At 32.5% G+C, this 12,586-nt stretch overlaps 1 protein-coding gene across 1 annotated transcript in view; it reads right to left on the bottom strand.

The window, feature by feature from the left end:
* GLCCI1 (glucocorticoid induced 1) overlaps nt 1-12,586 on the bottom strand; it is a 94,542-nt gene that overhangs the window by 17,748 nt on the left and 64,208 nt on the right. The window contains exons 4-5 of the mRNA XM_016133675.2: nt 8,059-8,175; nt 3,562-3,714 (exon numbers count right to left, since the gene is read on the bottom strand). Coding sequence (XP_015989161.2) covers nt 3,562-3,714; nt 8,059-8,175 — 270 coding nt within the window. The remainder of the gene's footprint in view (nt 1-3,561; nt 3,715-8,058; nt 8,176-12,586) is intronic.

Below are 12,586 nucleotides of genomic sequence, written 5' to 3'. Positions count from 1 at the left end.
AGAATAATTCTACTAATTTGGTATCTACCTGTGAAGAACTACTCATGATTTTGTTAGTGCCCATGCACTGTTCTGAGTGGCACAAAAAAGAAACAGGAACGAAACTACAATCACAGAATCACATATTTTGGATCTGATAAGACCTTAAAGCTCATTAGTCTAATGTCATCACAAATAAAGGACATATATATTTCAGAGCACCTAGTGACATGGCAAATTAAATGGCATTGGAGCTTTCGCACTGCTCTGCTTCTGCTGTAAGGATAGCTCTTACTCCATTCTCCTCATCTGTGTGCCAAAAAGGTCAATAAAATTGTATATATTTAAAATATTTTGTTACTGTGTAGACAACACTGTAATGCTAGGAAAAAGAACCAATTTACTCTAAATTTTATTTACAACTTATTTTCACTATTTATTGCTCTTACTCTGAGCTTTGTCATTTCATAATTTTTAGAAACACTGTCAGAGAGAAAATGGAATAAGAAAATGAGGCAAGGTTCAAAATGTCTTTTTTCCCCTACAACAAACATCTTAAGTGACTACTGAAATAAAAACTTCATTTATGCGAAACTACACCATCTTCACAAGCGGACAATGACTATTCTACTGTAAGAAAATATATGTTATAAAATTTTAGTTCATTTTGTAAATAAATTGAAAAAGTAAAATTTCAATTCAGGAAAGAAATATTCTTAAAGAAATATTAATATTTTGGTCAAATGCTAAGAAAATGTTACTTTATTATTTACAACTTTTTCTCTTATTTAACTAAATTTAGATTTTAATTATGACTCTACTAAGTAATCACAGAATGATTGGTTCAGTTTTTTTTTTTTTTTTTGAACAAGACTGTATGATGCTCAGAATAAGATGTGTGAGGTTCTCAGGGCAACCCATAAAGAAATATCATTTTAGAAAATATATCTGAGGGCTTCATGACAAGAGATATTTCTTAAAACTGAGATGTTTAAATCAATAAAAATGTTACTGTATTAAAAGTGTCAATATTGGCAATCAGGAAAAGAATAATGTACCAATTTGTAGCTAAAAAAGTTTTTAAGAATTAGAGCTATCTTTCAGTCATGTTCTATTTGATAAACACAATCTTTCTGTATTCACATTTCTTAATCTGTAACTGATAATAAATATCAATTGCCTTAACCAACTTTTGTTCTCTTTGGGAAGGGGGTTACAAGAATTAAAATAATGAAAAGGACTTAAGAAATCTATATATTTACATAAAATAATAATGGGAAATACAAAGGCTTAGAACATTGATATAGTTAACAAGACAGTTTTCTTTTTTTAGCTACTGGAAGATTCCTTACTGGTGACATTTTAATTTATTAAAACTGAGGCACATTTAATCATAAATCTAAAATTCTAAACATTAATATTTCAGTTATAAGTGTGGTCACCCGAGAATAACTTTAAAATGGCTACTATGAAATTAGCATATGACTTATTTAAAAGCAGAGCTGTTAGCAAGCTTTATATTCTAGCAGTTTTGCTTTCAAGTTCTAAAGGAATCAGCAAATGTATGACTGATTTTTTCATCCTCAAAAAATAAGATCAATTTCACTTCCTTATATTACTGTTCTTAAATATTACTTAATGTAAATAAGGAAACATTTTAACTGTAAGTAGCCAAGAGATGGAATAATTTCCAAATGGTTCTCTTATAGCATAAATAAATATAAAATAAAAATTTAACAGGAAATGTCTAGGGAGCGTAAAAAGGCACAGCATTTGGGAGGGTAATTTTAGCAATATTTATCAAAATTTAAAATGCACAAATGCTTTGACCTAGAAATTTCACTGCCAGGAAATTGTTTGCAAGAGTACACAATGTTTTCTAAAGCACTTCTTGTGATGACAAAAAAATCTGAAAACAATCCAAAAACTCATCAATAGAGCACTTCTAAATTATGGTATATCCATATGATGATTCAATATATATCAGCGTACACACACACACACACACACACACACACACACACACACATCGGGCAGGATATATAAGAAACTATAAATAATGCTCATGTCTGCTAAGCGATACTAAGAGTGGAAAGGAAGTTTTATTTTTTTATTTTATAAACGTAAAATTGAACAGATTGGATTTTGAAATTAACTCTAATAAGTTATAAAATCTACATATTATTAGATGATGTGTATATCAGATACATATTTGATATAAATTAAATATTTTCGTTCCAAAAAAATTGTGAGATAATTAAGTCAAAGGCTACTTGATGATTTCTTTTGTTGAGTATAGCTTTAAAATGTGGCCAAATATAGGTTAACAGGTAGTACTGTCTAGATTTCTTTTCTGGAATGTAGGTATTTATAAAGTATTTTTGATTAGTTTAAAATGAATTAAAGACCTAAATACAAGAGAAAGCTAAACCTATAAAACTTTTAGAAGAAAACAAAAGAATAAATCACTGTGACCTTAGATTAGGCAATGGTTTCTTAGATATGTCTCCAAAAGTACAAATAGCAAAAAAGGAAATCAGACTTTATCAAAACTAAGAATGTTGTCCTTCAAAGAACATCATTAAGAAAGTGAAAAGGCAACCCAAGGGATTGGGAGATATTTTCAAATAATATAACTTAAAAGAGACTTTCATCAGAAAAAAAACTTTTACAATTTGATAATAAAAATACAAATAACCCAATTTTAAAATAGGGCAAGGAATATAAACAATTTTCCAAAGAAGATACACAAATGGCCAACAACACATGCAAAGATGCTTAACATCATTAGCCATCAGTAAATGTCTATCAACGCCGTGATGAGAAACCATTTCATGCCCACCAGGACGGCTATAATCAAAGAGACAGATGGAGAAATTTTAACCGTCATACACTGCTGGTGGGAATGTAAAATAGTGCAGTGCGATCGCTTTGGAAAACAGTCAGGCAGTTTCTCAAAAGGTTAAACAGAGTTACCACACCAGCAATTCCAATCCATCCCAAGAGAGATGAAAACATTATGTTCGCACAAAAACTACATATAAATTTCATAGCAGCATTATTTGTAATAGCCAGAAAGTAAAAACAATACAAATGTTCAGCAACTGATGACTGAATAAATAAGATCCGTACACAATTGAGTGCTATTTGGCAATAAAAACGAAGTACTTACACATGTTAAAACATAGGTGAAACTTAAAAACATTATGCTAAGTGAAAAAAGCCAGTTACAAAAGGCCATATGTTGCATGATTCCATTTCTATGAAATGTCTAGAGCAGGCAAATCCGTAGACAGAGAAGGGAGGTTAGTGGTTGCCTAGGGCTGGGGCCACTGGAGGGAAATGAGAGGTGACTGCTAAAGGGTATGGAGTTTTTTTGAGGGTGATGAAAATGCTGTAAAATCAATTACGATGGTTGTACAACTCTGTGAAGATATTAAAAACCACTCAACTGTACACTTTCAACAGGTAAACTATATGACATGTGAATTATACTAATTAAGCTGTTATCAAAAAAAGAGCTTTGAGACAGTCACAATATTAAAAAAAAAAAAAGGATTCAAACATCCCATGTAACCTTACCTTGGACACTTCTTCCTTCCCATTATTTTCTTTAATGAATACCTTTTCTAACTCAGGACTTATTCCTTCTACATTGCAGGGCACACGTGAAACAGACGATTTTGGCACTGATATATTTGACAGAGGCATAGGGACTGATCTTGATCCTGTAGCCTACAAAACAAAAGACAAGATAGTATCAAATTATTTGTGAAGAAATCAAAACTAAAGAGTATGGTAAATTTGAAAATAGAAACTCAAATGAGCAGCGTTATTTGGACATCTCAAATACAATATAAATTCAGATATACATACAGAAATTCGAGTTTTAAAGTAAGGAAGTACAGTAAAAATCAGAGTCAAAACAATCCTTTATGCAAGCACATACTTATAGTTGTATAATGTGTACACTTTTCCAGTAGAAGGGCAGACAGAATCTTCTGCATTGTTTAACTCTTTCTCTTTTTTATCTTTACTGAAAAAGCATAGGTGAAATTGCGTAAGTTCAGTGTATCATGTGACTCTATGATATAGCTCTGTGTGTGTTTCCAACATTGTGACAATTACCTCCCAGAATTTTTCATTTCCATTTTGTCAATCATTTAAGAAAACCCTCTAGATTACTAAGTAATATGGTGACAATACCATGTTAAATTAGCATTTAGACTGTTTTCAGAAGTCCTTTGGAAGAGTTCTCAAAAATTAACCATCTCTCATAGTTGCCGTGAGGGCACCAACAAGTGTAAGACAAGTCTTTTGATATGCAAGGAACTTACACAACAGAAAGAAATAAGGAAAATACAGATGAACAAGGTAAAAATAAAAGCAATATATGTATGATCTCTATCTTACTCTGAATGATCAAAGTGGATGTATATGATTCATGATGAGGTAGACTGCTAATCACTGACATATGAATAATACTCCTATACTAAGAGCTGTGCTCCTGCCATCTGTGAACGCCTACCCGCTAATGTGCTTTGTCTCTTATTGATGCATGAGCTTTATTCACATTGAAGTTGTCACTCATCATATATTTGCTGTTTACTTTAGTATCACACCTATCTTTCTTTCAGTACTTTGATTGTTTCTTATATTAAAATACTTAACCCGTCATGATTTATTTTTGTGTATGGTGTATGGCAGTATTTTTTCCCCACATAGTAATGAAACTGCCTCAACATTTCTTTATGGATTTTATATCTGATTTCCTTGAGCTGTTAGCTGATAATCCCTATATGGAACTCCATTTTAATTTCTATAATTTTATAGTATATTTTGGTATTTTATAGGAAAAGCCTTCTCAAATGTTGTTTTCTATTAACTGGCATTACTTTTCCATATGACCCTTGAAAACATCTTTTCAAATAATAAAACAATTATTTTAAAATTTCCATTAGAATTCAATTTGTACATTAACATTAATTTGGGGAAAATTACTGTTTAAAAAATACTGAGACCTCTGTGCATGAAAATGTTAAGATTTCTCATTTATGTCTCTATTTTAAATTTCACATCTTTAAAAAAGTCTTATAGTTTGCATATTCAAGTTTAATTCTAGGCATATTATATTTTCCATTATTTATACTAACATGTTATTGCCAGCTGTGACATAATTAAGAAATATGTATTTGGTTTCTGTCCCTGGCTCCTGATACAAAGTTCCTAAAATTCTTGTAATTTCCCGAGTGACAGGAACAAGAGCCTTTTGTTATAACAAGGCCATTCTTGGTGGGTTCCTGGACAGCTTCAGCATGGGGGCTAGTCACCAGAAAGGCCAAGCTATGATTAGAAGCCTGGAACTGTCATCTCCACCTCTCATCCTCTGGGGAGGGGAGAGAGGCTGGAGACTGAGTTAATGGTGGATCGTGCCTATGCGATGAAGCCTCCATAAAAATCTCCAAATCTCTATGGGCTCAGAGAACTTCCGGGTTAGTGAACACATGTCCACATCCACATGCCAGAAGGGTGGTGCACTCTAACTCCATGGAAACAGAGCTCCTCCTGCACTCGGGACACTTCCGGACTCGGCCCGATGTCCCCACTTCATCTGGCTGTTCATCTGTATCCTTTATAATATCCTTTAAAATAAACCAATAAATGTGTTTCCTTGAGTTCTGTGAGCCATGACAGCAAATTAGTGAACTGGGAGATGGGGTTATGGAAGTCACTTCTGTGGTCAGAATTGCAGATGACAACCTGGGACCTGCAACTGGCATCTGCAGGCGAGGACAGTCTTGTAGGGCTGAGCCCCTAACCTGTGGGGTCTGTGCTAACTCCAGGTAGGTAGTGTTATAATTGAACTGTAGGGCATTCAGTTGGTGTCTGCAGAATTGGAGAACTGGCTGGTGTGGAAAAAGCCTGCACACATTTGGTGCTGGAAGTGTTCTAAGTGGATGGTACAGCAGTTTACCTTTATTAGTATAAGAGAAAAGTACAGATTTTTATGTTTATATTTTACCTTATCATCTCATTAAATTCTCAGTTTTTCCCTTTTACTATAAAAATTATAATGATAATTAAACAGAACAGCATAATGAACCTTTCAGTTGCACATCATCCAGCTTCAAAAATTATCAACATTTGCTGATCTTATTTTATCTAAACATTCTTTTTTTTCTGTTCTTGGAGTATTTTAAAGTACGATCTAGACTTTGCATTTCACCTACAAATAAGCTCAGTATGTATGGTGAAAGTTAATGATTTTTACACATAACCATAATGCCAAAAAGTTCAGTGTAAATTCGAACAAGTATATGTCTTTTTTGTTAAGTCAATGAGTCAATAGATTTCTATAAATGCATTGGGTTCTTAACAGAAAAGGCTCTTGAAATAAACGAAGTAAGAATAATGGATTAATTCTATTGGATTAAGAAGAAAAAGGAAGGCATATGTGAATTTTCACTTGAAGTTTCTAAGATTGCTCACTGCATTTTTGTTTTACAACTCTGATGACGTATAAATGGCATACAATAAAATTCTCCCATTTTATGTATGCAGTTCACTAAACTTTGTAAATATATATATATATATAGTCATCCAATTATGAGTATAATCAAAATTTAGAACCCTCTATCATCCCCCCAAATTCCCTAAGGCTTCTCTAAAGTCAATTCCTACCCCTAACACTTTCTGTCTCTAAGATTTTGCTTTTTTTGAGAATTTAATATAACAAATCACACAGTAAGTAGCCTTTTGCTTCTTACTTCTTTCACTTGGCAAGCTTTTGAGATTCAACCTTATATCAGTGGCTCTTTCTGTTTTACTGCTAAATAGTATTACATTGTAAGCATGTATGAAATGTTGTTTATCCGTTCACTAGCTGATGGATATTTGTTTATTTCCATTTTTGACTCTTATGAATAATAAATTTATGAACACTAATGCACAAGTCTTTCTGTGAACATACATGTTTATTCCTTGTGGACAGATACCAAAGAATACAACTGCTGGACTACATGGTCAGAACATTTCACTTTTTAAGAAAATGCCAACCTGTTCTCCAAAGTAGCTGTAACATTTTGTGTTCCCAGCAATGTGTGGCTGTTCTAGTTGTTCCACATCCTCAACAACTCTTGGTATTGTCAGTATCTTGCATTTTAGCTATCTTACTATCAGTGGTAATAGTTTAGTTCATTCACTTTGATTTTTTAATATGCAATATCATACACAACTAGTGATAACAATTACTTCTTTTTCTCATTGTGCTGTCTAGAGCCTCTATACAATGAGCAAATAATATCAATAATTATATACACCTATGACTTGATTTTTATTATAACAGAAATGCTTCCAGTATTTTATTGGCAGAATCTCATTTAACTACATTTGCAATTAATCACATTAGAAAGTGTCTTATTTTAAATGTTTTTGTCACATATGAACACAGTTTTTATCAAGTATTTTTCAGATCTATTTCGACCTTCTGATACAATGAACTAACCTACTACATTACCTAATGTTGAACATCCTTACATTTGTGAAACAACTCCTAATTGGACCAGTTTATATGCACTACCTGGGTTTATTTAATTTACTAAAATTTACATCAATATTTATAAGTTAATTTGGTCTAGACATGCCCGTCCCAAATTTTGTTCCATGGGATGTAATAGTTTGTGTGTGTGGGGGGAGGATCCCAACAAAACTGTAATCCTCTATTTCCTCATATGTAAAGTAGGGGCAAAATATATAAAAATACAGAGATAGAAAGGTTAAGGTTAGGAAGACTAAATGAGATAATGCCTATAGTTGCTTAATAAGTAAATGAGCTAGGAGTTCAGCCCAGGCCCGTACTGATCATCCTTGAGTCCACTACACTCTGTTATATCTGTTATTAAAAGATTACACACATAGCTAAAACAAAACAAAAAACTTCTAACACAATTTAACAAACAGTAGCAATTTAGTAAAGCTAGAGATTTAAATTAACTTTTTAAATACTAAGATGGTGGATTCTCCTTTTATAATGAACCCTCTAAAAGGAATTATTCAAATATGAACAAGAAGTTAGCCCACCTGAGTATGACTGATTGCTATATGGTTGCCATGGAGAGGTGACTGCCGATCTTTCTCCTTACTGTGCCGACTACTCTGTTTACTACGCTGTAGCTGCTGCCTCAGTTTGGCAATCTGCTTTGGAGAGAGCAAAAGAGAAGCACAAAGAGAACAAAAGTGATTACCAATTTTAAGTATTTACTTCTTTCATTTTTGGATATTAATAAATTAATTTCTCAAAGGTTTCAAGAAGATAGTATTTCACTATGATCATTTATTCTTCCAAGTTTCTATGATTAAGACTACTGAAAATAAGAAATAAATATAAGCTACAAATATCTCACTTGTACAATTTAAATAATACTGTTGGTAAATACACAGACTACATTTCTCCAGATTATTTCAGATTTTATCTTTGTAACACCAGAAATAGCTTCATCTTTAAATATTTTGTGAGGTGAAAACTAGTATTTCACATGCTTATTGATTAAAGTCAAACCCACTCTCTTAATATAAGGACGACATCAGCTCCTAAGTTCCCATCTTATACAAATAAAATCTATACTGAACACTTTAAATTTGTAAATCCCATGGTGGTAGGGAAAATCAAAGCATTTAGTATAATTAATTAATTAATACTTAATATGTTACTATAAATGACTCTGTAGTCATACAACTCATTTTTCAGCTTTATTAAGATATAATTTACATAAACATTCTGTAAGTTTAAGGTATACGACATGTTGATATATTTGCTACATTTATATATTACAAAATAATACCATGAAAACATTAGCTAATGCCTCCATCCCATCACATAATTACCATTTGTGTGTGTGTGTGTGTGAGAACATTTGCGATTTACTCTCTTAGCAATTTTCAAATATACAATACAATATTACTATGATGAAAATGCTCTACATTAGATACCCAGAACTTATTTATCTATAACTGGAAGTGTGTACCCTTTGAACAACCACCATTCTCTCCACTCTCCAGCCCTGGCAATCACCACTCTATTATTTCTATGAGTTTGGCTTTTTAGGTCTCACATACAATTGAGATCATACAATATCTGTCTTTCTCTATCAGACTTATTTCACTTAGCATAATGCTCTCAAGGTTCATTCATGTTACAAATGGCAGGATTTCCTTCTTTCTCATGACTGAATAATATTCTTTATCTATTCATCCATAGACAGACACTTGGCTAGAATAACACAACTTTTAGAAACAAATATAACTTAGAGTTTATTCTCATAAGTGGTATGGTAACACTTGCAAGTTTAAGAGAAAAGTCATTTACTATAATATGGTGTAGAATTCATTAAACTACTAATATATTTTAGGTGATATATAATTACTTAAAGTGTGCTAGACCAGGAGTAAAATATTCCTGAGCATTTTAAAGGGAATCATTAGCAGTCTGGGGGAAGTTATTTAATATTGGTATTACTTCCCCTATAGAAAAAATGACATCAATTAACAGTAAGTCTTTAAAAAACTATATATAAGGAGCCCAGTTTTATGTCACCTATTAGGCAAAGTACAAATACAAAGTCAAGTCTCTAAAATATATTGATTCTTTCAAAGAGATAAAGCAAAAACATAATGTATTTTAATATTAGCTAAATGTTTACCTTGAATAACCAATAGCAAAAAAAAGTAAAATAGACAGTTATTATTAAAGCTTATAAATGCTCGAGGGAAAAAGTATATAGGTTGCTTGGGAAACTAACTTTTACCTGTGGCAAATAAAAGATAAACAGCATGGAAGGAAAAAAAGCACCTAAGCAAAGGAATAATTTATATCCTTTCTTTTATAACGAGATCTTTTGATTCCTGTAGTCTTTTAAAGCTCTTCCTAGCTTACAGACTTCTTATATAACATCCTTGCAAAGATATACAAATAAGATTATCTATGTTATTATTTGTGTTCCTGTGCTCTGTTGTAATTACATAACTTTCTTCTTGAGAACATTAATTTTCATGAGGAAAAAAATCAAAATTAGTAGGTAATTATTATAAATCGAGAGAGATTATTCTTTATGATAAAAAATAAACAGAATTTCAAATTGTACAAGTCATTTAATTAGGATAGAGGTATCAAATTAAGTGTTTTCAGAGTATTAATGATGTTTAGTGGTATTTCAAAAATAGCAAGAGCTTTTATATGGAAGAGCCAATAATGCTTAGAGATTAATCAAGGCAATTTGTACTTTTTCATTTTAAAAATATCTTTAAAAATAAACAAATGAAAATAAGGGCCTTTATAACATCAAAACAAGCCAGAAAACATTTGTTCTAAACAACTTTAACAAACCCCTGAAAACAAAAAGTCTACATCATGGTATACATCTGACTTTGCTTGGACTATCAATTTAATAAGCACTCTTATGGTTTTCACACAATATTATTTATCTTTGGAATATAAGTTATGCTCCTGTTTACATTCCAGTAGTGATTAGGGTAAAAGTGAAGCTCATCTTCCTAGATATATATATATATATATATATATATATATATATATATATATATATTCAGAACATTACAAATTTTAGCCAAGAACTATGTGAAATGAAGACAGACACAATAAATCCTCTTTTGCTTCAGAATACGGGAGGTTCTCCTGTGTTCAGTACAACACATTCAGAAGAGAGGCAGACCTACATAACAACTGCAAATGCTCTCACCTTCCACAGCCTTTACTTAGAATTTCCCTTTTCTTTTCCCTTGGCCATCCAAAGCCATCACTTCTTCCTTACCTTGGTACCACTGGAAAGTAGACACAAAGGTGTCCTCTGGGAAGAAGCTACAAAAGGAAACTGTAATCTCCGGCTCCCCACATACGTCTCCCACCACATTCACAGCTCTAATCCTCTGCGTAAGAGGCAAGAGTGCCTCTCGAAAGCCCACACTCCTTCACATCACAGAGAAACTTTCGGTCCTCACCTGGGTGGGCCTGCCCACCCTGGTTACGATGTTGAAATGACCATAACACTTTCCTTTAAAAAAGGAACACTAAGTCACAATGACTGGATTTTTTAAACTAAAATATAGATGACTCTTACTTTATGTATCTAAATATGTATTAGCTATTCTGTGACTATGACTGTAAGAAAAACATTAAGAATCAGGCTTGAGGGTATTACGCTAAGAGAAATAAGACAAAGAAAGACAAACACTGTACGATCTTATTTATATGCAGAATCTAAAAAAAAAATAATACAGAAACGGAAAGCAGATTGGTGGTTGCCAAAGGTGGAATAGGGGGCAGGAAATGGGTGAAAATGGTTCAAGGGTACAAACTTCCAGTTATGAATAAATTCCGGGGACAATGTACAGCATGGTGACTACAGTTAACAATATTACATTGCATATTTGAAGTTGCTAAGAGAATAGATCTTAAAAGTTCTCACTATACACAAAAATACTACGTAAAGCAATGAATGTGTAACTAACCTTTTTGTGGTGATGATTTGATATATACATAAAATAATTACATTGTATATCTTAAACATACACAATGTTATATGTCGATTATACCTTATTAAATTTTAAGGAAAAATTAAGAAGAGAGAGGAGCCGTCTTTTAACCATGAAAGGGAACCCAAACACATGAGCTACAAACTCTTAAAAAGTTTGGGAATAAGTAACTTGGAGTCACGAAGAAGAAATAATAATTATAGACAGAAGGATTAGCATAAATACTCACAAAGGATGACTAAACCATTGTGGAATTAGATAAAGAAAAGTCAGGCCCTGACCCCACTTAAAATCTGAGAACTAGGAAAACATTTTATTATAAATTTTTGGAAACTTGATAACATGCCCTTGTTTGCTATTTTTATCCTGTTAGTTTCCCCTACTATTGTGAACATTTAAAAACAAAGTAAAATGATGCTAAACTCTTAGCCTCAAAGGACTGGTTGAGTATTTTTGCCTCAAGTACTGAAAGGGAGGGAAATATTTCTCAGAGTAAACTCTATTCCACGGTAGGCCAGGGCAATGACAAATCTCAACCTAAAAGGACTAAGTGGAAGCAGTAGGAAGGGAAGCAGGAGCCTGGAGCTTTTGGAAGAAAAGAAAAAACATGAAAAGAGAGCTAGCTCAAGATCGGGAAGTAGTTTGCCATTTGCTTTTTTTTTTTTTTTAATTAAATTCATTGGGGGTGACATTGGTTAATAAAATTATATAGGTTTCAAGTATACAGTTCATTAACACATCATATCCATGTTGTATTGTGTGTTTGCCACCCAAAGTTAAGTTTCTGTCACCTTATATTTGTATAAGGTGCCACTTGCTTTTATGTGAATGAGGTCATCTATTTTTTAATAAAAGTATATGAGATAGGTACTATTATTATCACCATCTTATATGTGAAGAAACCGACAGGTGGAAAGATTAAAAAGCTTCCTAACAGTAACACAGAGGGACGTCAGAAGCATGACAGCTCAATGAATAGCCATTAGTTCTTTAGGGTCTCTCCCCTTGAAGTTATAACAAGAAGAACAGTGATAATTCAAGAAAGAATTGCCTACTCAACACG

Source organism: Rousettus aegyptiacus, unplaced genomic scaffold (genome assembly GCF_014176215.1).
Source record: "Rousettus aegyptiacus isolate mRouAeg1 unplaced genomic scaffold, mRouAeg1.p scaffold_m13_p_13, whole genome shotgun sequence".
NCBI lineage: Eukaryota > Metazoa > Chordata > Mammalia > Chiroptera > Pteropodidae > Rousettus > Rousettus aegyptiacus.
Note: the sequence above shows the minus strand (reverse complement) of the source record. Positions and strands in the feature narration are given on the sequence as shown.